The sequence below is a fragment of the Pterocles gutturalis genome, unplaced genomic scaffold, assembly GCF_000699245.1.
Source record: "Pterocles gutturalis isolate BGI_N339 unplaced genomic scaffold, ASM69924v1 scaffold51338, whole genome shotgun sequence".
In the NCBI taxonomy this organism is placed as follows: domain Eukaryota; kingdom Metazoa; phylum Chordata; class Aves; order Pterocliformes; family Pteroclidae; genus Pterocles; species Pterocles gutturalis.
The window spans coordinates 9,928-37,749 of NW_010122431.1; the positions used below are offsets into that span (position 1 = coordinate 9,928).

At 37.3% G+C, this 27,822-nt stretch overlaps 1 protein-coding gene across 1 annotated transcript; it reads right to left on the reverse strand.

The window, feature by feature from the left end:
- Window positions 1-245: 245 nt before the first annotated feature.
- Window positions 246-26,999, reverse strand: TM9SF3 (transmembrane 9 superfamily member 3; the record flags this gene model as incomplete). Its single annotated transcript, XM_010077503.1, has 12 exons — window positions 246-1,612; window positions 6,234-6,310; window positions 6,421-6,504; window positions 6,907-7,053; window positions 7,146-7,214; window positions 8,798-8,937; window positions 17,516-17,646; window positions 19,551-19,645; window positions 22,184-22,350; window positions 22,872-23,003; window positions 23,967-24,044; window positions 26,839-26,999. Coding segments are annotated over 12 exons (1,349 nt in total), but the record flags the coding sequence as incomplete, so codon positions are not given.
- Between the last annotated feature and the right edge of the window lie 823 nt (window positions 27,000-27,822).

Genomic DNA, 27,822 nt, shown 5'->3' on the forward strand with positions numbered 1-27,822 from the left:
TTGGTACACTAGCTGGATCACAAAACAGATTTCTCCACAAACAGTTGAGCCAAGAAGAATCTTTTTGGGCTGGTCATCCACTTTAGAACTGTACTGTACAATACAGTTGTAAGCAAATTCTAAATCAAAGCATGGGGGTTTGTATTTGAAAACCACAATAATATTTTATACAGAAACTGGCATTCAGCATTATTGCCTTTCAAACACTTTCAACTGCAAACTCATCTATTTTCACAATCAGAACATTTTTGTCTGAAAAGTTTATTTTAGTTTTCTGAACACTCTAAAGTAACTGTGCTTTTGATGTTACACAAGTGTCCAGATAGGATTAACAAAAATTAAAATGTTCTAAATTACAAATTTAATTCCTGTAAGAGCTTGAGGAAGGAAATAGAACAGAAAAGCATGACATACACACATTGTGAAGAAACCCCAACTTTTCATGCAATGGCAGGCAAGATGTAAAAAGCCACCCAAATTCACACATTTTTACACCGAATCATCAGAGAAGTACTTTGTAGTAAATCTGTACATCCAAATACATTTGGGATCTACACCTAAGTTACATTATTTAATGTTATATACACTTATTACCCCTTGTATAATGTCTAAAGGAGAATCTTCATTCAAACCCAAACCAAAAAAAAAAAAAAAAAGCAAGACTAACTTGGAAAAAAGGAGAATCACTTTAGACATTCAGTTAAAATGTTGGTTTTGTTTTAATCTAGACCTTAAAGTGTTTATTAAAAAACAAACAATTCTCTTCATTTAACATTTTGCTTTCTAACTGTACAGTAAATTGCATTGCAGAGAACACATCCCGTCTTCAGACTGTTTTCTTTGGATGGATTTAAGATGTAGCTGGATGTTACTTTAAAGATAAATAAAGGGAAGTTGGTCCAACTATAACAATAACTGATATATTACATGCATATGGGTTTTCTATATATTTTTAAATTATTTTTTAAACAAATGAGTATAGGGTATAGTTGATATCGCAAATAAACCAAAAAGCACCTGGAGTCAAAATATAAAACACACCTCATATCCTGGCAATGGCAGTAAAAATCAGAAGAGCAATCTTTCTGGAACGGCGTTCATACATAATTTAGAAATGTTAAGTACCAGGAAGACTACTAATCAAGTAGCTTTAGCAGCCAAGTTTCCCTCTTTTTATTGAATGGAACAAATGCTTTAAATAAACCGTTTGTCCTCTTCACTGAAGAGAGCTAGTCTATTCATCTTTAATGAGCTAGGTTTTTTGTTTGGTTTTTTTTTCCTTTTTTTTTGGGGGGGGGGAAAGATTAGCCACGTACTGTAGTAATGCCTACTGCATATAATCCAAGCATTTGCTGTGAACAGTTGGAGAAAGCAGTCAGTAAGAACCTAGGATCAATGAAATAGATGTTACTTTAAGCCATCAACAAAATGGAGACCCATATAGTGCCCAGTGTTAAAACCCAAATCTCTTCTCGCGCTTTTTGTTGTGCAAGTTCATCCCCATGAAAACAGGGACTGATCCATAGTTCAATTTTCTTATTTCCTTAGTCAATTTTCACATTAGTGTAGATTTTACGAACAAAGGCACTTGTTCCCATGTAACCAATAGCTCCTGCAAAATAAACCGAAAACATTGAATATGTTAGAAAGCTGATCATCAAAATAAGCCAGCAATATAACACACATACACTTAAACAGAGAAAGTCACATAAAGCATGAACTCTGCACACAGGAAATTATTTACCTGCAATACTTGTTCTCAAACTAATTATTCATGCTCCCAGTGAACATCTGGCAAAAACTCCCCTAGTCTAGCAATCTAAATCCATTAAGCCATCTTACCAAGAGGCCATGCTCACTTGGCCTCGATAGATATAGCAGCCCCCCCCACCACTGCCAATAACCGGGTCCCTTTTTCTGAACAGAAGGTAAAAACCATACGATCACCCATTCTGCAGGGAAGGTGGATGGGAGAGCAGGTTTTTGTTATAAGTTACAGGCCTTCTGGATGAGTTTTTTATTGGCAGATGGCTTTTTCCTTCCCACAAGGCACAAATAATAATAGAGTCCCATCCCAGGAGTCTTAAACTCCAAGGAGGTCTGTACAAAGAGATTAAACTAGTAGCAGTTAGTAGTTAAAGGAAATTGCAACCAGTGGTTTTCAAATTAGTAAGAGTCATTAGCAGAGTATGCATTGTCACAGCAGTAATAGAAGAATTGGTCACTGGGTTTTTGATAGAGGCAACAGCTTCTGCTAAACCCAAAATATTGCACGACTAAGAACACCTAGAAAAATGAAAGAAATGCACCGGACCCAAGACCTCTCCTGAGAAATAGATTCAGCAATCTACCTGGTCAAACCCAGAACTACAGGTTCTCCAGGCTCGGTAAATACTGTTGTATTACGTGTGTTAGGATATCTGCAAGAAATACCCCAGTGCTTCTCCTTCATTTCTTCCAAGCAAAATGAGAGTAAATCAGCCTTGTGGAAGTCAGTTTGGCTAACTCTCAGGTTAGAAGTGAAGTTGAAAAATCAAGCAAGATTTAGAGAGAACTGCTGTCAGACTTCCACAATAACACATCATAAAATATGGGAAGAAAAGAATAGAAAAGTAAAGGCCTATAACTCAGTACACGTAAGAGAACTGATATCAAACACTTGGATGCTCAGTAAAGAACTGACTCTAAACAGGTATTTTTGCTTCCCTGAAGCAATAAAGAAAAGCCTAGAACAGAGCATGGAACAACATTTTCAGTGATCTGGAATGCACTAGACTTGTATAAGATGTGTTAAATACAAAAGCCTAACCAACACTAAAAGATTTCCACCAAAATTTCATTTCTCAATAAAAACTTTTTGCCTTTAGAAATTAAGGCCATACAAACCTGCAGCTAGCACTGCCAACCACAGATTTATTCAGAACACGGAGAGTTCTTTAAATCCTAGGGGCTACTCAGATACATCATTAAGTCAGCCATTAAACTCACACAGAATTTTGTGTTTTAATCCCCTGAAAGCCCAACATTCCTATCTAATCAGGAAATCTGCACAAGGCAAACCTGATGCATCATTCCAACGCTATGAGAACAGTAAAGAGCCTGTGGAGTCAGCCTCTGTATCACATAGCATTTCAAGCCATATAAATATCATGACAACTATCCCACTGGCCAGTAAATGAGGGATTCGCATTACTAAGTTGGACAAAGTAGAGTTTGATTAAAACAAATACAGCACACACAAGATCAGGTTGCTGTTCGCAAGTGTTAAGTGTGCTGAGGATGCAGCAGAGAGGCCTGACAGTTCAAAGAGAGACCAGTACAGCATTCGGACAGACCCAAGCACATGCTGTGCAGAGGAGGCGATGTGAGCTTGGAGACATACAGGAGCACATGCAGATTATTCTGTAGCCTGTCAAGAAACTAATCTTCTGTCTTATGCAGTAAACGGACAAAATAATGGCACTGAACTCCTGTTTTAAGACTCCTCATGTTTTGCCTGTTAAAGCAGACACTGCCAACAGATTAAATGCCCATTTCAGTTGCTAAACTCAGATGCATTCCAGAACTTGTTCTTTGATAGTTTCTCTAGTGGTGTGATGTCAAATATCAGAGATTTGGGAGAACAAAGCACTAATTATGTTTCATTTAGGATCTAGAGAATGTGTGCAAGAGATGGAAGTGAGGGGCAAGACTAGAGAGTAGCAGTCACATGAGACCACAAGCTCTCAAGCCCATAAACAAATCATAACCTATTCTGAATTGCAGGAGCCTTATCCATGAAGGACACTAATGGCCAATACCCAAGGCAGGGGTTAATCCTCAAGGCTACTTCACAACCATTGAATAAAACATGGGGTGGGGAGGAGAAAACCCTAGACAATGACAACTAAAGAATATCTTCCTGAAATAAATGCAGGGCAGTTGGTTCATTTGAATAAAAAGAAAATCCATACTAAATGAAGTGATTTTATTTATTTATTATAACTATCATCTGACAAGGTGTTTAAGGTGGCTATGGCCTACAAGAACAACAAGCCTTTAAATATAGAGAAAAATCCAAATGGTAAGGAACAACAACCACAAAACGGAAAATTATTAACTCCCATCTACTTCAAACCAACTAACAGTTACCACAGCTGGAACTTCGTAAGCACAGATTTTTTTTTTTTTTTAAAGCCCTTCAATCATTCTTACAGTACTGATCTGGATGCTGAAGTGAAGTGCTGCAAGAGGCCTTTCTATACTACATAGCCCTCAGCTATCCACTGAGTTGGCGAATAAGCTTTACTCTTTTCTGTCACTAAGAGGGAAGCACAAGAAGCTCAAAAGGTTTGGAATTCTCATGGGCTCCCTAATGTCCAGTCCTACAACTCAGATTATCTGCAGAGGCTAGCAGACTTTGTGGATCAAAGCATCCCACTATGTGTGGGATTTGCGTTCACTAGGCATTGTCAGGGGCACTAAAAACAGAATTGGATAATACAAGCCTCTAGAGAGTTTCCCTGTGGCTGCCTTGGACCCTAACTAGTTTGTTTCACATGCATCTGTGTGATACTCAACACGCCCATACTCATGAGCATCCAAAGCACAGCTCTACATACTTTTCACAAGAGGCGTACAGTCAGTAGCATGCACCCTGCACAATTTTCTAGCACAAATGTCTTTGTTAGCCATCAATGGCAGCAAGTTCCCTAGACAAATGCTTTTTGACAGGGGATTTTTTTCTTCCCTCCACATGCTGAAAATGGGAGTTCTCAGTAAAAAGGAATCTCACAGCTTCTCTTCCAATACAGTTAAAAAGACAAAAAGAAAACCCAATAGAGCTGTGGAAATAAAATTTAACATGTTAAAGTATTTAATAATTTTGAATAAATTTGGATTTTACTCTAATGTTCCATCAAGTGGTGTTCTACCGTGACAAGAAAGCATTTGACAGTCTTCCATGTTTTAAAAAACATTTTAATTACAAAGTTGGTGGGCAAGCTTGGCTTCTGCATCATAGGCTTTTTAATCAAAACCAGCCCAAGCACTTTAAAAAGAAAAGATTAGAGCTGAAAAGTATAAGCCTATTAAAGAAAAAAAAAATGTCAGTGAGAATGCCACAACAGCAGGGAAGTCTTGTAATGTGCCAAGAACCTGACGAAGCAAGATTAAATCGTATGAGAGGAAAGGGGAACAGGTACTCAGCAGTTAAGAGGTTATTTCCCTTCCTTTTTTATAAAGCAATGTCAAATTACCCACCCTCTTGGGACATCAAGAAACATACACTTTACAGAAAGTAAGCTCCTGTAAAACACCATGTGTCTCAGATATTTAACTCAAAGAAATCTTTCCACCAGAGCTTACAGGACTATTAAGAAGGAAAGTATTTAATAAGGATAGAATGGATCACACATAAAAATCAACTAACTAATAGGAACTTGCAAAAAACCAAGAAGCACTTTCTGAATGTCATAAAGAAAAGAGAAAAAAAAAAAGCTAACAGGTGAACAAATATATTTGACTATGAGATGACCTCTATGCAGAGAACTGTTTTTCTTTAAACATCTGTTGACATAGTATCTTAAAAAGCAATGAAATCCAGCTGCACACAGGAGCACTCTGCCCCCTCCACATCTGTAAATATTCCAGTACTTATTTCTCAAATATTATCCTGAAGTTTCAGTCCCTTCTGTTGTGGTCACCGTCATATATACATGCCAGAGGATACAGATGGTAGCATCATCAGTATTGTGATAACATTGTTGGGGCAACAGTAAAAACTCCAAAACAAAATGCTAGCATGGACTCAGCTTAGTTTGGAATTTACTTTGCAGAATTTCTTGACCAATATTGAGACTTTCAAGTTTGCACTGAGGGTGAAATTCTCTGCACAGTACATAAGTTATCTTCCCATCAGAAGACGCAATCCAAAAAAATCTCCTGTATGAGGCAGGAACCAAGTATAAGCAGAGAACTCTAACATTCAAGGCCAGGATGGATGAGGCTTTGAGCAACCTGGTCTCGTGGTAGGTGTCCCTGCCCATAGCAGGGGGGTTGGAACCAGATGATCTCTAAGGTCCCTTCCAACCCAAACCATTCTATGATTCTATGACTCTTTTTAAAGATTGTACGCATTTTGGAGCAGATCTTGCAGACATACACACTCCACCACCAAAACCACTGAGCTAAAATCAGAAACATGACAGTCTGAAAAATTCTGATAGAAAATTGACAATACATTTGAAACTTACCACACATTATTCCCAAAGCTGTGCTAAATACTGCCATATAACCAAAGTAAAATGATGTTTGAAACAAGCCATACATCCTGAAAGAAAAAGATACGAATTTATGCTAGGTATTTTCCCCAGTTTTTCTCAATAAACTTATTTGGCAATATGGTAATCTGATACTTAAGTGAAAAAAACTACCACTTACTTTGTCTTGAAAAAGTAGTAGTAAAAGGAGTACATGTAAACATAAATCGCAGTTGATGCCGCAGAAAGAAAGCTTGTCCATTGCCTGAAAGTAAACACACATGTCCATCATATCTAACGAAAAGGCTTCTCAAGGAGATGCACAATTTGCTAAAATCTTACCCTGAAAATAAAGTGTACTGCTTCTACAGACTTACTTAACAAAATATACATGTTTTCTGCTATAAGTGACAGCTATCACTGATAACAAGCGATGATCTTTCATGATATTCTTGTGTGCCTCGACTTTTTTTTTATACATACATACATGCACGCACAGATGCATACACACAGAAAGCTCCTGTACAAAAAGCATCCAAGAACTGCTTTTATTCCCTACAGCTAAAACCTGGACATAGGACACTTTGAAAAGATCCATGCAGACTGAAGAAAGATTACTTGAAAACTCTCACAATCTGGTTAACTATGCAAATAATACAATACTTACCACCTGTAATCCTCTGCATTTAGCAGGAAATACGTACAAACGATAGTCACACAAACTGTCACAATGCAGAGGATAACCAGAACCAACATCATAAAGCCATAAACATAGTAGATCTTGTAAGCCCAGAATGAAGTAAAAATGAAATACCTGAAGACAGTAAACAAAATATGTAGATGTATTGTAATTGACTTAAATTATTATAATTTTAAATCAAATTGACAAATAGCTGACATACTCACATTTCAATAAAAATTGATCCAAAAGGGAGGATTCCACCCAGGCAAACAATAACAGCTGGTTCCATGAACCTGAAAGATATTAAGATTAGTTTACGGACAATTTTAATCTTTCATTTATAAACACATGAAGACATATAACCAGGTAATTAATATAGCACTGAGAATCATTTAAAAGGCATGCTGACAAGAACACTTCTGTCTCATACCAGCATTCCAGGAAGAAGATTCCCCCAAAGATGTCATGTGTATGGATAGAAGGAGAAGTTATTCTTGGGGAAAGCTGAAACAAAACATAGGCAGCATGCCTATCATCTACAGGTATAAGGTTAGGCATCTAACCACCCTTAAAGGCTACCGAAATAATCTCTCTTGCCCAAAAAGGGTCTAAGCAATCAAGCCCGATAACATCCACTAGGCTTGAGTGAAGGCAGTGAAAACTCAGTGCTGTTGATAGCCACAAATACAGCAAAAAGAGCAAAGAAAATTTTGCAGAGTAATGTTATATAATTAAGAACCAGTGTTTATTTTTAATGCTATACTGAGTCATGCGCATATGGCCAAAAATGAATACTCAGCTACCTGTAGATGATACTGTCACTTACTAAAGCTGACCTTTGTGTAGTACTTGCAACAATTCCAAATCTAGCTAGCAACCAGGGATTTATTTTGCAGCTTCTTTAATTATTTATAGGGAGACTTGTCTAAGCTGATGGTGTGCAATTTCATCATCTTCAAGAGAAGTATCTTATTTCTTTTTATCTGTCATGCCGATCCAGAAAAATCCATCAGATTCCCAAGATACACGTCACAATATAAATCAAATCCTAGCATCTGAGCTGCACAACCCACCACTAATGAGAGACTAAGTGTGCGGCACTTCCTGGATATCACAGACATACACATTTCAGTGCCCTCTTCACTTTGTCTGTTCCATCCCTCTGAACAGGGAAAGCAAGAAAAATCTATTTTAAAAAATCCTCTGAGGATATTTCCATAGCTCCATAGCTTGCTGCTTCCATCTCAGAATTAAATTAATAGGAGAAACTGACTGCATTCATGATTTTCCAAAAACCTAAGTCTACTTTGTGAGACTAGGCAATCTTTTACATTCACTTTAAAAATAATAAAGGCTTCTTCACAATTCAAACCATATACCTGGAATATTTTAGGTTCTGTGCCATCAACAAAAGGGTAGAATTGGGATCAGCATTGCAAGCTTCTCCCCACCATCACCCTTCAAATATGCCTCAGCTTGTACATGGACACCATTAAACGGAACAGTTCTGCCTGCAAGGCATATTCAATACTAAATCTGTAAGAGGCATTAACTAAAGAGGAAAGGTTTAGTTTCAAGATACCCATACAAGAACTGTGTTGGCACCATTGCTTTTACCTAAGAGACTGAAGAGCATTTCAGGCCAAATGTGAATCAGTGATCCAAGACTTCAAAATCTGCTACAACTATTAACCATGGTGCTTTTATTCAACAGAAAAATCATATTAAGGAAACGCTAGAAGAGGTGTTCTCGTAGGCACAACTCAATTTAAATTTTAAAAGTTATTCTAGAAAAACTTTTAAGGATCACACCTGAAAAGTAATTTTAAATGTACTGAAATGAATACTTCTAGTCAACATTCATGCTTGTCTTTACCATTTTTTCTCTGGTATGGGACGAGGCACTGCATTGACACGACATGGAAAATTAGGCTGTCCTGACAGATTTCGGCCAAGAATCGTACCAACAAGATTCAATGGAAGAATGACAAAGAAACAAATACAGCACACTGCCACCTGTAAACATAAATAAATAAAATATTTTTTTAAAAAGGTACAAGATGACAAAAGAAGATAACCACCCGCTCCACGTATATTAGTCCTCAATAGTTATTGCCGTACCATCATACTCCCAGTCATGAAGCATTAGTCAGCATATATCTATTTTACCAAACTGAAGTATTTATTTACTGAGAAACTTCCTAATAAACATTATTAAAGTACTTTTTCTTGCACCAATTGAATGAACAGAACTATTACACTTTTTTATTTTTTTTTTAAACTGTTTTCATCTAATCATTATACTCAATACATTGCACAGGAAAGAAATTGAAATCTTCATGGTACTTTGTCACAGAAAATTCTGTCAACTTCTCTTAAACTTCTGCAGAGTACGCTATCCCTGGGAATTAACATCTAGCAGGTAGGCAGTTGCACAAAAAACTACAACAGCTAGGTGCAAAAAATTTTAATCCAATCCAAAAAAGAGTCCCAAAGAAGAATTGCAAATTCATGTCAGAACCCAATGAAAATTTTGAGTTTAATTTTCTCCACTATGCACCAACCAGGTAATTAATAACATGGACTGACAAAGATACAACTCATCACTCGTATGCACAGATCACAATTTAGAAGCACAAGGGCCCCACTTATATATAAAGAATAGGTTTACGCACAATGCAACAAAGACAAACCAAATGTTCCAGCTCTTTCCAAGGAACAGCCTCCCTAAAACTTTACCATGAATCACCTTTTTTTCCAGTATATGTATGTAGCTCTACTTTTGTTATTCCTTGAAGGCAACATTATCTTCCAAAATGTGTTTAGCAAGATATTCTCTACTTGTAACTTATTAGCACAAAATAAATTAGCATTAGACTGTTGACTTTTTGATATTGATAATTACAGACAGAACAGCTGCTTGTAATGCAATTACCATAGTTTTGAATATTGGCCCTGTGACCTTCTCTATGCAAACATATGAAAATACTGCCTTTTAAAAGCACTGTTGCCTGAGGCTCTGTGTACACCCTGGTGCCTCCTGAGCAAAGAAGCTATGTTCCTCTTTCATTCCATCAGGACGCATAGTCCATGACAGCAGATTAATCCAAAACAATGGACCAGGATCAGGATCTAAGAGCCACACACTGACTTGTTTAAGAAGCAGTTACCTCAGGATAAATAAAGGCTGTTCACATACATTACATCTACAGAAATCTACTGCAAGCAGTTGAAAAGCAAGAACTGCTAGGCTTCATGAGATGAGGAGTTGCACGACATTAACTCAATACAAACTTAGCGTTATGTCAATCACACAGTCTAAGCCAGCATCTGACAACAGTCAGTGGTTTTTCTCTCTGTTACTGACTTGCATATCATTACTAGCCTAGGCCAGATGTGAATGGAAAATGCTGGCTGGGGTTGGATGCTTCGCAGAAGAGGTACACCAAAGAGGTGGTCAACAAACAGAAGCACTGTTCAGACCGCTCTGTATATCTTTGAGGAGAGGTTACTAAAGAACTACATAAATGAGCCACTAAAATATGAAGCTTCAGTGGTAAATAAGGAAAAGCTAAGTAATATTTATACTTGCCAATAATAAAGCAGATTTTATTCAATCAATACGTATTTAGTATCTCCCATTTATCTTCTTCCATTACTCAAAAAAACCACAGGTAAGCAAGCATAGTGTCTTAGGTAGGACACTGAGTTGCCTAAGAATAAATTACAACTAGTACAAGTATACAATTAACTCACTTAATGGTTGCAGGGTCTGCTCTCGAAAACTGCTCAGTCTAAGAGAAAGAGCAGATGAGAATTTTCAGAGAAAAATGTCAAAAAGTATCAGAAACATCAAAGAACTTCATCTTGAGTGCCACATTTACTGAGATCCTGACCAAAAAGTCCCAGCTTGTTTGAGGTACAGTGGGTAGAAGAGACGTTCAAGAATTAAGGCCTGGACAGGATCCAAAGAATTTCCAAGCTGACCATACTGAAATAATTTCCATTTGCAAGACAGCTTCCTGCCTGGCAAGGGCCCCAGGGTCTGCCAGGCAGCCCCTGTCCGTGGTGATCTGGCAGGTAGGTTTCAAACCTGGCTGAGGCAGAAAAGCTCAGACACAGGCAGCATGAAAGAGCATCTGTACTGCTCATCCAGTCACAACTGTCTTTTTAGTGCAGTTACCAAGACATCCGTAGCTTCATTTCTCAATCTCAGAAATTACCCCTGACTGGGGATGGTGGTACAAAGTGAATCCACTGCTTTATAGCAGAAAGAAACTGTTCAAGAAGAGCCTTGTGTTCCAAGCTCACCAGCAACAAAACTTAGTAGCTTCTAATTGTCCATCTTGCAAAACACACCTATCATAGGGAATCCACAAGGAAAGAATATTATCTTGGACAAGGAAAAAAAGCAAGGAACATCCACGCCTAATTACTGATTAGCTGGCAAACTCCTAAATGAAAAAAGGCAGTCAGTAGCATCTCATTTTAGAGACACCAACTGCAGAGCTGAATGGCTCCAAACCAAGCGAACAAGGAGAAGGCCCAACTTCTTCGAGCAGGGCTTGGCTATTGTGTTGTCCAAGAGACTGACTCAGCAGCAGCTTTGAAATCTAAAACGTTTATCTGCATAAAACAAGCTGAGGCAGACTAAGGTTCCTTGAATAATGGCTTCAGTAAGTACTGCCAACCTGTCCCCAGTACACTTAGCTTTTCTGATGGATGCCAATTACAAGTGCTTGTGGTTTCATTATCAGATCAGTCAAACCACGACTGATAATGTAATATCTTGCATTCTATTAACTATTTGGCTGAAAAATTAACTGATTTCAGACAGAACAGCTAGCATCTTTCAGTGAAAACTTGTAAGCAGCAGCAGGTAAAGTCAACATTTTGTTAAACAATGAACTGTCTGTCTTAATACTATGCTATGTTCTGAGGACAGCTGAAATCAAAATACACTTTTTCGTTTTTTCCTGGAGCCATTCAGGAGTCTAAAAATTATCTGAGACAATTTTGCAGTGCAAAGGAGGCCCCAACTGAGCAAGCAGGGATGGACCACAGTGCAGGCTCAGGAATCCCTTCCACTTCCCCCTGCCTCTGAGAAGCTGTCTGTCCAAGCTGATAAAGTTGTGAATGTTCTGTCTTGAGATGACCCAACCCTGTGGACAGCAACCCAAAGCTGGTCTTAGGAGACTGACCAACACAACCAGTACTGGTTAGAAACAGCACACACTGTGCTGACCTCAGTAGCATCTCCTTTCTTGCTTTCAACTCACTGTCTGACTCCATGGTAGTCTACCTGCTCAGACTGATGCTTGCTGGAAATTACCTTCTTCATTCTTGGCAGTAATAGTCTTCTCTGGATGCGAGAGATGACTGGAGATAGCTAGCTTTTCTAGCTTCTGCATGTTCCTCTTAATTTCAGATCTGAGGTGAAGACACTGACTCCTCCCAAACTGAACAGATAGTGCTTGTTGCCACAGATGGCAAGGGCAGTAACGATGCAGGCTGGGCAACGTCTAAACCTAGAGAGTTTAAATCCAAACTGAAGCAAACACAGGACAGTGGGGTACACAAGCAACTTAGCTGGAAAAAGAGATGAAATTATGAGATTTCTGCCTCATAGGTTACAGAGAACGAGAATACGATGGCAAAAGCAGCTCTGGCACTCTACTTGCCTCCATTTCACCATCACAAACAGTATGGGGAAACAAAGGCAGGATCAGCATAAAAACGTGCTCTGCCCTCCTGCAGAAGCACTTCCCGAGAGAGGTCACTGATAACACACTAAAAAACCCAAAACTCTAATAATAGCTGTGGCCTGACAGGCAGAGGCAAGAATGTTAGATCTTCCTAAGCCTTTTAAGAGAAGTATTACTGTAACATCGGCCAAGAGAAATTCAGAGAACAGTCTTAACTACCACTTCAGAAAACACGTATTATGTAAACAGGCAAATCTACATCTACATACCCAGTTTTCCGTCAAGCAAGCAAGCACACATTCTCCATAATCCATATTACTGAAGTCAAATTATATAAATTTTTCTACCAAGCCAGTACACTTAAACATACCTACTTCATTTTGTCTGTTGCATTTTTGTTGTACAAAATATCTTACTTCTACACAAGCATCTGATTTAGTTTGCAGTTTTTACTTTCCATAGAAGAGACTGTTAACCTCACCAAGCCTGCATTTCTTCTAACCCCATTTTGTTTTGATGGGGAAAGAATATTCTACTGCCCTTGACTGAATGTGCAGGATTCAGTTTTCCTTATCTGAAAGGAAACATTGTCAAGACATATAATTTATGTTCTAGTGTCATATGTTTTGTATTTTCTGACAACTGTAGGTTAAACTTCATTCAAAGGTGATAATTAAAATTTTAATAAGCGTATCTAATACTAAACAGCTACTGGCAGGCCATGGTGCCTTGACTGCTTAATGCACAAGGGAGAAAAGCAATAAAAATGATCTGTCAAAGCAGCAGCTTGATCTCTCCTGTCAGCTACCAACAGCGCACTCTCAGTTATGAGACTAACCCCCCATACAGAGGTTACCAAATCTCTACAGTGAACAGCTTTCTGCACATCATCTGCCCAAACATTATACGGAACAAGAAAATAATAGAAGGCTTCAAAATAAAGTGTTATTAATTTTATTACAACCAAGTTGTTAATCAAGGGTGCTGCTCTGGGTAATGAATGGAACTGTTGAAAGTCCAGGCAGAAGCATTAAGCTGTGTCTACTTTCAGCAGAAATTAGGTTTTTGACCAAGGGCTCCAAAGTCACTTTCAAACAATGTGAGGAAGCACCTTGATGAATGTATATACCTAGATTTTTTCTGTTTTTACCAGGTGTATTTCCTTATCCATCTCAAGGCATGAAAATCTTTGGCGCTATCAGGTCCTCCTTTTTCAGTGGCAGCCAACACTGATACAATCTTAAAGCTGTCAGGGATGGCTGCAGCCTGGATTAAGCTATCTGTTGGAGGAAACACTTTTTCCTAGTTTAAACCAAGGTATAAAAGATGCAAACACTAGGGTCTTGATCCCAAGAAAAATTCAGTGTTTGTAACGTTATTTAATTAAATCATTAAAAATGCATACTGGAAACATTAGCCACACAGGAACCTTCTGCTCAAACAAAACAGAAATGGTCCATCTTCAACAGTTTAACAGAAGCTGCACGGATTCTGCAGTCAGAATGTTACATTAGTCACAGTAGCCTTAATGGAAATCTTTAAATTATGTATCACACACAGAACAACATAAGCACTCACAACTTATGAAATGCCAGAATTAAGATGGTACCTTCAAATTCAATCATACTGTACTCTGTAGAAATTCTGCATTACTTAGTAAGTATTTCTGCATAGAACTACCAACACACTCCTCATACGTATATGGAGAGGTCACTTCACCCGTCATTATTTAAAATGCTTCTAAAATAATGCTCCATTTTTTGCATATAATTCAAGCACAACAAAATAGATGACTGATAAATACACATAAAAGACTGACAAACATCAACAGAGGGTAAGTCAAGGTGTACCACACCTTCAGAACTCTACGTTCAGCAGTAACAGGATATAATAAAAAAATACTCCCAAAAATCAAATTTGGGTTTCAAAAAAACAAAGAACCGGACAATACTCACTGCATTCCTATAGAGGTGAAGAGATGAGAGAAAAAACACAGACTTTCTATCTCCTTCACATGCTTAGGGAGTTGAAAGCTTTAAACCATTCAGTTTTAAAAAGCTCTCATATTTGAATAAAATCTGTCACATTCTTTATTGCATTTTGAAGGGAAGGGCAGCTGAAAGATCCCAGGGAAGAGATTAAGCTTTTGTTCAGGTTCATGGTGCATTTCACCACAGAAAGTTTGTCACAGTATAGGTAAGACGGCTCGCATGTATATCCAAAAGGACTAAAGACAGAGCCCCAAGACTGACAAATGGCTTCGGAAACAAGCTTTGGATCTTCCCAGTCCCTGTCACATCTTCAAGGAGATCCCAGACATCAGGAATGAGTTATAGAAGGTGAACAAAGCTTTGAAGTTCAAAACAGACTGCAAGGACAGTGAGGTGTACAAAGGTCCTGAAGAGCTCAATCAAATTGAGCATTTCAAGACAAAGTGTAGAAGAGCTGATACCAGGAAGACTGAAGATGCAGCAACTCTGCGTTAGCCTGGATGTCTTGGGACACTAACCTACATTGCTGCCTACATTCTGTAGAAAAATCTGTCTGGAGGGAGGAGTTCAGTCACAGAGAAGAGACTATCTAGCAGTTCACTGGGAAGTGGCAATGTGAAACGGGCAAAGCACAGGATATCATATTTAAGCTTAAGGTCTCAGCAACCTTTTAGCTCAGAGACTTCTTTCAGCAATTCAGTCTCTGCTTTTTCCAGATTTACAGTAGTCAAGAAGAGGTGGTAATTCTTGCGAGCAATTTAAATGAAGGAGGGCGGTTTCAAGACACATCAGGGTAACGGAAGTAATCTGTGGGTTCTAGTACATTTAGATGACAGAGGTTTTATTTCCCCAAGAAAGCCCGCGCACCAAGTTTGCACTAGAGAATTCTGGAAGCTTCTCTACATTGAAAACAAAGGTGGAAAACCAAAAAGGTATCTTATCCATAAAGCCAGAGGGCTTCCTGGGGACTTCAACCTGAAGCATATCATGGTAACTTCAAACAATTTTAATTTCCTTCTTCAAACCAGCTTTACCAGTTGATTTGAAGTCATTAGAGCGTTTCTTATTCTGATGAAGTTTCCGATTCATAACCTGCTCCTACTGAAAAGTCTGCTAACTCCACTGAAGTTTTATTGCCACAGCCATAATGATTCAAACACGTTCATAAAACCTTGAAATAATTAAAATCACTGTGTATAGAGAATCCTAACATCCTGATTAAGTGAACCCTGAAGATTTATACTCCCATTTGCTTTTGCATGTACATGTTTCCATGACCTTAAAATACCAACCAGTTGGACAGATTTACAAGACAATACTTCAGCACAGGTGGAATTCCCTTCCCTCAGCATTCCTGACCTCTAAATGGGAATACAAGTGAGAAATGCGACATTATAAATGCTTGCTCAGCAGTGAAACAGAGCCTCTTCGCACATATCAATGCTGTAAACTTTTCTGTCAGTATTATATATGGCTACTAGCTTAGGAAATGAAAACCAATGTAATATCCCTTTGGGGCACTAACCAACTAATAGAAATATATCCAAAGATAGAATTTTAGACTAATTTCTTGGAGAAGAAAACCAGAAAAATTAAGTGAACAGATAATAAACGTGTTTATCTTGATACTATATTTAATGGGTTTAAAACACCAAATTAAATGTAAAAAGTTGGTATTTAGGCAAACATTGAAAATGCTACTAATAAGGAGGTGACTAGAACCAGCAATGTACATGTAAACTAATGACTCCATCAGTAGAAAATTATTGAAAGCCTTTGCCTGAAAATGAGAATTGTCTGTCTTTTAATTACAATTTATGATTTCTACCACATTCATTCATTAATGTTGTATTCTTAAGAAGTATTTTCAGTGACATACTTAATTTGATGATACCCCAAATAATAGAATGCATAACACAGAACTTGCAATACCAAGCTTCATTTTGTGGTAGATTTAAACTAAGAAGAAACCCAAGGCTACTGAAATGTCTCTGCATAGACTGAACAACTTCATGTATCACAAAAACTGACATGCAAAGAAGGGAGCTATAAAAAAAGGTCAAACCTCAAGATTTGCTGCGGACATTGAGAACCACACAAGCCTTCCTGTAATAAGATTTTTAAGTTAACAGTGCTACTGCACGAAACTAGAAAAAGCAATTTTATGGTGCACATTTCAGAAAATTCTGCTCTCAAATAATACCCCTTGCAAGCTCAAGCAGAAATTCTGCCAAGTGTTTATGTTTATTTCCTACATTGTATTCACAGGGTTATTTGAGGTTACTTGAGAGAGCCAGGACACCAAACAAAATCCTGACAAAAGCAAAGAGAAACAAAAAAAGTAATCATGATTAAATGGGAGAGTAATCCAACCGGCATTGTTTTTTCAAGTCACATGGTTAATACACAGACACATGACTATAACCGGATACTAAAGACCACTTCACAAAGTGAAAACAGTGATTCATCTTCATAAAGCCAGATCTCAGGACTTCTCATCTCATATTGTTGGTTGATCTTTTATTTTTATTTTTTCTGTTTGACTGCAATGATCTGGAAGTAGCTTTCACTTGGAATCCTTCTGTATTGCATTTTAGCTTATAACCAGTTTGCACTGGCCATTCAGAAGAAAATTCAAGCTGCTAACTTCCTATGATGTTATTACACTAAGCTTGAATACAAAGCAGAAGTACCATTTCAAGCAGAGGGGAGACTGTTCTTGGCATCCAAAATGTGTGAATTGTGATTAAAACGAATTATACTTGAAGCACCTTAAAACCCTCCCAGAATAAATTTTTAACTAGGAAGGTAAAGCTATGACTCACCATTTTATTCAGTCTAAAAGTTAGTTTTCCTGTGCCTACAGTGGTGTTTACATTCTCCAGTAAAATGACTCACCATGGTTCCAAAGGGTATAGCTCTTGAAGCATGATAATAGATGGCAATGAAGTTAATGAAGAAGGCAGTTCCACACACCATTGCTGGAATGAGGAAGGCTCCGATGAACATCTGTTTTATCCATCGCCTTCCTGTAAGAAGGGACATTCCAATGGGACTGGTGAGACACGCAGTATTTTGTTTAAAAAGTTACCAGCAAGCTCTTCAGAATTTAGGTGTCTGACTTCTTCTTCCCCCAAAAAGTGAAAGAAATAAGTAACAACATACTGTATCAATACAAGAGAAAGAGTCAACTAACAATTTAATTTGAGTCCTGTCAACTCACAAGATGCAGCATATTAATCAATTTATTAGGCCAGGTGAAAAGACAGGAAAAGGGATACACCGTGAGAACATTTCAGCTGAAGAACAGCACATGCTGACTAAGCTGGCCAAAGAAAGCAGGGTATGAAAGGTAAGTGTATATGTAAGCTGTAGATTACTAGATACAGAAATAGCAGAGCCGGCCCTGTGCAGAACTTGCTCACACCCTGAGAGCACATGAGAGCTTAGCACTGCTCCCGGGACAACTCAGCACTACAGCTGCTTTCAGGCAACACCTGCTCTGGGTTGTCTTGACCCCACTAAGCTGATTCCATTACATTCAGGATGCATTAAGGAACTGGCTATCCCTGGTATAAAGCAAAATTGAACCTGGACTTGTTCAACACCAGGAGAGGTAAACAGAAAGTAATTTCTAAACCCGAGGCATAATGGGAACAGCAACACTTGTTAGCAGCTATTACTAAGTTTAGAGCTCCCCGAGGAGCTCAAAAAAACCCTCTTAGGCAATGTCTTAAGAATTGTTACTGTCTGTATTCCCTTTACTTTCTATGCTCTTAAATACTGCCTATATTTAAATTTAATATACCATAGATGCATCTGTAATATGCACTAAACAAAAAACAGCCAGAAAACTAGCATATGCTTTTTAAGACCTTCTTATGTATTTTCACCATGGGCCAACATAATCAGCATTCCACTGTTCGATACACGTTTGATCTGTAAGAAAATAAATGCAAATCTGTCTCCACTATACAGCACAGTATATTTTAGAGCAGCAACTCTAATTTACCTAAATCAGTTTTTCTACAAATTGCTAGGTTTATACACAAGCCACATGACCCAAACTCAGAGTAGATTAGAGTGCAGCTGAAGTTAACTCCGTCCCAGCTGAAACCAGGACAGACTGAACACTAACAAGTATGTCATGCTAAAAAGATACAAATTTTCTTTTGCAAACTTACCAGTATTATTTTTTCTAAAGTACTGCAGAAGATAATAGATATTGATTACTCTTTTACTGCAGCATAGGGAATGGATTAAGCTAGTGGACTGCAAGGATGTAATTGGTCATGAACTCAAGAGGCATAGTGGAGAGCACTTGAAGACAGCCTGTCCAAATCTGTTATGTCAGTCTCTACTGACTCATTTTGAATTTGCTAAGTATAAAGCAGAGCACATACTGAAAAGTAGAATAACCTTTAAAAGATGCTATGAACAGTTTCCTCCATCTACAATTAAAGGTCTAGTAAGTATTGTATACTCATCTTCTCCATGTTAGTAAACATAACCCCCCCAGTAGCTATAGAGAAGGACTATATAGGAGTCATCTGGAGAACACAACATGAGCTGTTTAACAGCATGTTACAGAAGAGGCTATTAAAGTCTCTGGATGTCATGAGCCAGACAATTATATACAAGAGTATAACAAGCAACTCATGAGCTACAACTGTTAACAGTTCTTTAGCTCTTACGACTTTTAAATTAACCAAAGACTTCAGCTATCTCTAGGCAGAAAAGGCAGCCAATACTGAACAGGAAATAATACGAAAGTAAAATACACTCAAAATATTTTCTGTTTATTAAGAATTTAATAGATTCCATCTGAATGACCTAACTCCATGAGTACACTTCTATATTGGTGCAAATCGGAAAATCGTAACTTCTACATTTAACAACGTAAAGAAAATGCTGAAACATGAAAACAATTTACCTCCTTGTCTAGCATAAAGGCTTCCTCCGAAATATCCATTCACTGGCGATGTTGCAGCATAAACAAATATAGCTGTACTAAGCATTGATCCTCTCCTACAAGAAGCGATTTTTTGATAAACATAATAGAAAAACAAACAGCATTAAAGCAAAAGATTACAGTAAAATATGTACACTTAGCAGAAGTAGTTAGCTAATAATTTTAGGTAATGTAAATGTTCTGACATACTACATTCCTTTTCCAACATGCATTTATTTTCACTGGAGTACAAAATCTCACATCTGATCAAAATACTCTTGCCATTTGGATGTGTGTACCTTATATATATAAAGAACTTAACTATTCATGACATACATTAAGTGTACTATTCAACCACTGCAGATAAAAGGTACTCTTTGCTTAATATAAAGGCTAGTATTAACAAAAATTTACCAAGATCGTGAATGATGTTTCTGCCATCTCTCAGAAATTAACTTTTAAGATCAAAAGTGTTCATCTTACAGAAAATTAGAAAACCTGATTTAGAAACTATAAATCCTATAATGAAGCCACAAATCAGCATGGAGTAGTCTGATCAGGATCGTTTAGTCATTTTAAAATTATCGCCTCATTAAATGTTGGGAGTACTCATTTTGGCACAATTTTACAGGCAAAGCCAGTAATTTTAAATCACAAAAGCCAACTCCAAATAAATTTTTCAAAACCATATCTAAGAATAGCAGGATATAAATGCTATTCATTAACAGAGCTGTTTCCCCATGTCCCTCCGCTACACTGACCGCAAAAACCCGTAGGAGGTTTTCAGCCAACCTGCTGTGCTTTCTTCAAATTAGTTGCTGTGACAGATTCCAGACTTTTGTCATTTTGGCTTTTGATGAACCATTATTGGATGCCTGCTCTACTCAAAGTAGTAATCTTTAGTACAACCATCTTCCATGACTGGATAGATTGAACTAAGCAAATATACCTGCTGGTCACACACACTAAAGGAGTGTTATGCTAACATTTGCTTCCTAAAAAAAACCCCAAACAATAGTTTCATTTTAGAAAGCTACTGGTTTGACAGAAACCAATTTTAACACTTCTCTCAACTTAAGTCAATTTAGAAACACATGCAAAACCCCAGAAGACCATTCTCAGTCTGAAGTGAGACAAGTAAATCCAGGCTACCTGTAAAATGACCAGCAGATGTTAATCTAAAATTATCTCAAAATTTCCTATTCTTAAGCTTACTCACTCTTGTTTCAAATATTCTAATGGAAAAGCTTCTCAAAACACAAACCAGTATTAATAAATTAATAGCTGACATGACCATATTTCACCAAGAGACTTTTAGTTGGCATCAGCTGCATGATCCCCAAGAGCTTTAACAGACCTGAAGAAGACTGGCAGGCAATTATTCTTGTAATTCTGGTTTACTGCCTTTTTCAATCACATCACTATTTCCCTAAACATAAGAATTGTGTGCACCAGGTTTGGTCAATTGTTCCAGTACACACCTACACTTAAATTCACTTTGAAAGTTATACAAAGGCCTACTGCAATAAAAAACTAAGTGCACATATATTAACTTACAGCTTCCCTACAGTGCACAAACATTCTGAAATTGTTTAATTCCCTCCCTTAATGGGCTGGCATGCTATACAATTAAAAATGTGTAAGTCTATGCAGAAATGTAACCATGGGACAGAAGGGGGGAATAACAGCATATGAAAAACGAAAATCTGCCAAGATAATGGTACTACAGAGTGGCTTTTTAAAAACACCATTAAAAGGTAGATAAATTAAAAAACAAGAGTTCTCTCTAGTGGCACATTAGATGTATTACAACTTGTTAAAATCAATAGTTACAGATGATATTCAAGGAAAAATAGAAAATATTTGAAATTCCAGTCATTGCTTAAAACAATGAACTTGTGTAAAAAAGAGAAAAAAAATTTGCCCAGTGTCCAAAATACTGCAGAAACAGATGAAGTCCATCCAAGACACCAAAAAATTCAACCAGATAAAAGGTAAGGAAGAGAACTAGGTGAACCACAGGTGGCATGTTAAATTCAAACTTGAGTACTATTTGTTTATTTTAAATTAATTCTCCAGCCAGGACCACAGCCCACCAGTTGCTGGAGGTTTTACATTAAAAGAACTTAAGCAGTTTAATCTTGACTCGAGAAGACTTGTGCATAAGATTGGCTTAATGCACTGTCAGCAGTAAATAGGACTATTCACAACAGAGCACACTCCTACTTCAGTCTTTGCAGGACACAGGGAGGGGGAAAGGGAAAGGGTAACCAATATACTAATATCTTGTCACTCCAGATGAAACCAGGAGTGAAATATGTACCTTTTAACATTTATTTCCCATATAATCTACCTGTGACATGGCAGAACAATAGTTTAATAATAAACTCATGTAAAAAGCAAGCATTAAATGAGTAAAATTAAAGGAGACCAACTAACAGAAGAGTAGGACAAAGTTTCACTACAACTTAAAAGAAATCTTCTGAATACTACCTCTGACCATTTGCTAAAGACTCTCAAATGCTTTTTTCCAGGCCAGTTAGAATATTAATTTTTGTAATTATTTTGTTCATTTAAGCATTTCTATGTGGAAGGCTTGGCACAATTACACTTACTCTGTGTATAAATCTTCTATCATTGCAACAACAATGACTATAAGAGACACAGCAAAAATCTGACAACCAGAACCAATAAGTGATGAAAATATTAGAGGATGACTGGATGGTCTAAAAACATCTCCATGAACCTGCTTCCACCCATACTCATCACCTAGATCTCTGTCCTAGGAAAAAGGAAAAAAAAATTAAGTCTAGTCATGACAATTAATGAAAAACACACAAGCTAGGCATAAATTAAAAGGCTTGATTTATTAAATCAACTTCAAGTGCATGTATGTCTTCTCTCCTGAATGCATCAAATCTAGGAGAAAAGTTACGTTTCAAATGCTATGAAGACAACAAAAAATACTACCTGAATGCATGATGCAGTAAAATCTACCAGATTCCCTCCCATCCCTAAAATCCTCTGAATTGCTTAGGAGTATACACAGGCTTCTATTACCCGGAATGGACCCCTTTTAACCTAAGTGTGGATATGAACATTAACACAGCGACTACAGAGAGAATTCTGGGTTGGAACCTAGGAGCATGTTATGAAGAAAATCAGTAATACTTTCAAGACACATAAAAGGCAGTTTTCTGTCCAATTGAAGAAAGCTTTTCAGAGCTGCTGAATGAATATATGAAGAGAAAACAACAAACCTTAAAAAAAGATATTTTAAAAAAGCATGAATGCAGATCTTACCATATCATCCATTTCTTCCTCCTTGCTGTATCTTGCGTAATCTTTTCGCAAAGTTCTCATTAATATCATAGACACTAGGCCAACCAGAAAGATCACCATCATAAAAGAATTGAAAATTGAAAACCAGTGAATCTACAAAAAGAAAACACATCCCTAAGGTTTAGAACCGTGTGTTTCAAATTTATTCCAATAAGGATAAACAGTTGCCTAGCCAGACAGCTTGTCAGCACTAGCTAAGTAACAATAAACTCCTACTGTAAGTAACACTATATTTTTAGAAAGCCCCATTAAAACTGGCCTGTGAAACACCACACATAAAGCTTATCAACAGCCAAGCTTGCTCACGATGAAGTTATCACAGCTTAGTTAAGCACCAGCAAAATTCAAACAACTGGCTGTGCATGCTCCCTTGGTAAAGGCAAGGCAACACAACGTACTGCTGCCATCCTAGAGAGGAGGTTTAAATAGGTAAAGAGATCCTCACAGTCAAAAAGTCAAAGGAACCATTGTTCTGCACAGGACCAAAATCTGCAGCAGCCTTAATTTTCCCAACAAACAAGCACATCTTCCGGTTTTCACCAAGCTCCAAACAGAAGCCAAACCCTCTAATTTCAGGAAGAAGTACAGCTCAGCATACTACCTTTAAGGAGATTACAACCACAGGTTTAAACCACCATAACTGATATCACCAACTGGTTTAGAATAATGCTTTTTGCTTTGCATTTACCTCAGTAAAAAGTGTACGTATGACCCATTGCACCTATTCAGCTCACAAGTCGTACAGCTGTGTCCCTGAAACTTTACTGCTTCCAATCATGTGAATATATCTACCCGAACTGCCCTGTATTTGCTACAGGCTTGAAGGTTGCGTGCAGACATTTACTGAAGCACCCTAAAAAACCGAAACCATTCTATTTGAGCAACAGAACTATCACTTAAAACCTACAGTCCTAGACCTTGCCTGTCTTACCGTCCCAGAACACCTGGGACATCCAAAAATTCAAATATGTCATCAAAAAATTCCATGACATCTTTTAAACTAAAGCAACCATTACAAATGGATATTTTGTAAGGTTGTCTTCAAACAATACATACTCTGTGCTGAAAGAAAGATGGGTCAAGATACTTGTCAAATCGGTCTTCAAACTTCACATCTGATTTCTTCCATTTCACCTAAAGAGAGAAAAATTTACACTTGAAAAGCTCATAATAATATGTCTGGCTATACTCACATACAGAAACCTGAAACATATTTTAAAAATCATCCACTTCAGTTGTTTTCTGCAATATGAATCGAGGTTTTGGCAAAAACAATGGACTGCTGTTCTTAAAGACTGCTATCTACACATCAGACATAGAATGGACATGAGCCACATTGCCTCATGGATCTAATCTTGTCTATGCTTATGTTTAAGAACAGGGAAGAATCAGTCTTGCACTGCCTCAGCGAGCCTAACCAGAGATGCAAACTTCTAGTTGTCAAACGCAACAAACCCTTTTCATTATTATAGAAGCAGTTCATCAAGATACTCATGCTTAAGATGCCAAAACTAAAATATACCAAATGACCGAATTTTTCAGTTTTGTCAAACAAACTGTTCAAAGACGGTATTTTTTTCCCACAGTAGACACTTGTAAAACAACGAATTTTCTTGAATCACTTCTGGGCAATACTTTTGAAAAATACTCTCAAATTTGCCCAAGATTTCAGAACAAAGGTTAGAGGAAGAAAGCATATTTTAAAATGTTCAATAATGACATGCTAAGAAAGCAGTAGAATTTTTCCAAAGAGTTTTTCTTGCTGACAGCACACTCCCTTTTCTCAACATTTCCAGTGCTGTGTTGTATGAAAAGAGGCTTGTGGAGAACATTACCAGTGTTCATTAAGCAATGACATACCCTCTACTTCTGCTCCCCCAATGGCAGCTGAGATCTGTTTTGCTGCATGCACTGATACTGGTATTCAGTGAAATCATCTGTACCTAAATTTTCTGAGTATAGTGCCCAAGAAAAAAGATGCAGTCTAGCAGAAGAGAGGGAAATGAGAAGATAGAAGAGCAAATTTCAAACAGATGCCAATAGGAAAGAAAAGGGCATACACTGAGATACAATCTGGCTGGAAAGGAACTGGATAAAAGGGATCAAGCTGAACCCTAAAAGACAGACATTAAAATTGTAAAAGCTACAAGCTAAAAGCTGCAGCCTAAATCTGTAAGACCAGAGCATTCTGCAATTTAGACACTTCAACTGACAACAAGTAACTCTCAAACCAGCTGGAAAAGTATGCATTTATGGCCACAGTATCACAGGGTAGCAGCATATTACCGCTGTCAGTTACTCCACTAGCTGCACAGAGGACTGCTTTGGATTTGAAAGACTTAATTGTACTAATGAACTATATGGTGCTAATAAGGTAGCACAAAGTATTTTTCAGAATTTCTGCAAGATTGTTTTCATTTTAATTTTTAAACATAATTTCAGAAATTAAACACAAATCTACACTATTTTTTTTCAAAAGTACGCCAAGATTAGAAAATATCAGGTTTTTTAGTGATCTTGAAACAAATGCAGCCCCCTTGTGCCTATCCTTTCCAACAGATGTTTCTCTTACTCAGTATAGAAGCAAGCATACAAATGTAGATTGATACTCCTATCACTCACCACAGTCCTGAGATACATTTAAAAACCCCAAGACCCAAGTATTACTCACTTCGAGGTATGATATAAACATTCTTCAGTTCAAATTACAACCTTGTTCAAGATTAGTAGCTCAGAACATCAATAGCTTTGAACACTGTTTTAAGTAGATACATTTCTCATTAGAGCATCTGCCACTAAGAAGCACTGCTTAGAACAAACGCCCCAGAGACAATCTCTGGATCAAACACCATGTGCGCGCCAACCCAGCAATTGCCCAGTGCCAACAGATTGGAAAGGTAAGTCTTGAGCTCTGTACACTAAAACTATTTTAAGGGAACATCTAATGTTATTTTCATTACTGGCAGCTACTCACTGCTGTACACCTCAAAATTCATATAGTAAATGGACTTCAAAATGCTGGTGAAATTTGAAATGGAAAAATTTCAAAAATTCTACTATCAGTTTTGCAGTAGAAACAGAGAGTAAACGTAATAGTGTAAACGTATTTCTAGAAAGCACATACAAAACCCAGTTATCAGCACTTCAAACTATATGACTCATTCAGCACAAGGCAAATGTAATAGTGGCAAGAATATCCTCGGAAATAAAATCTTATGCTGACACCTACTGCTAACACATTGTAGAAAAGCAACGCATTAAGAACTAGTTCCAGTATACAAACGCACGAACATGAGAAGTGAACCATTACAGATTTAAGTAACAACAAATAAATTAAGGAGAAAACCTGAGAAAATTAATCCATTAGATCAGCAAACATTGTTTACTCATTACCTTTTATCATAGCAATTCAGTATAATAGCAGAGGGCTTCAGAGAAACCCTTACTATAAGGTTATAAAATAAGACAAACTACTACTAGAATTGCAGAAACAAAATAAGCTTTGATACTAACTGCTTGCAAAATATGAAGGCTTCTAGTGGGCTTTGGTCCTAGCTAAGAATCCAGCTCAAATCTATGATGCAAATGTCAGAGCTCCAAACATTAAGAAAATGTGTACCTACTTGGGGGTCCTCTATACTTCCCCTCTCCATACCTTTTCGGACATCTTCCTTTCCCACCAAAACACTTTTCTGCAGATTACAGAAGCTTCAGTTTGAAGTGTCTCAAAAATTAACATCTTACATTTATTCTTAACAAACCTATCAGGGTTTTTCAGTAATTAAAAAAGATTTGAAGGAGTGAAGATGCATCTTCCTCTAATACAGCCTAATGTATCAATACGTAGTTGAAAGTATACAAGTACCTATTATTGAGCTATTTCACCATGTAGAATTTCTTATTATAGATGTATCACCAAATTACTTACTGAATATGACATCTGGATTTTTGTGTTCGGTACCAATTTCACCTTTCCTTCACTGGTCAGATTGACATCTACAATTCTATTTCCATTGTAACCGATTTCAAGTTTTTTATAAGTCCAAAGGTAATAATCTTCTCCATTTTCATCTGCTTCTCCAACAATACCTGCACAGGAAACAAGTGTAAGCATCTATAACAGCTATGCTTTTCAAATATTCTGTAAATTTTCTTTTTAAATATGTGTTACAAAAGTTTTGCCAGAAAAAAAAGCAATATAACTACAGTAAAGAGAACACAGCAGACCTTATGCTCTTCTTTAGAACTGTAATACCTGGATTACAGCTTCGATCCACAGGCATCTGCAAGAAGCATTTTTTAACGGCATTAAAATAAAAAAGTATGCAGCTACAAACACTGCAGACGAAACAGAAGACACAACAACAGTTTCTCTAGTTTTATCTGGAATTCTTGCCAGATAAACAACTAGTTGAATACAGATTTAATTTCCACAAATAGAACTTAGCCAAGACTTCTGTATTTCCCCATCTCCTGTCTAACCCCTTCACTCATTTTTCTTCCTCTTAAAAACTTTATTTTCATTCTGTATTCCTCATTAGTTGACTCCCGAACACACACTTTTTTGCTCTCATTTGCACATAAGCTTCCAATGCTTGACAAGAATTATAGTTTTTCACTACTCTCTCTGGTACTTTCACCAAAAAATTTAGAAAGTTATCATTTACTTGAAGATTTTTATTACCTCCAACATGAAGAAATGCTCCTGGAGCATCAGAACTCAATTGAACTCAGTATTAGTCATGATTGAGTTCTTAATTTTCAATACATTACTGCAAAATGTCTAAGCTACTACAGAAAAATACCAGAGAATGTACTAAGGTGGGAAAAAAAAGTCAAGTCTAGCAGTCACCAAGTTCACCAGTTACAAGTGTCACCTTCAAAGTCAAGACCACCATACCAAAGATCATGT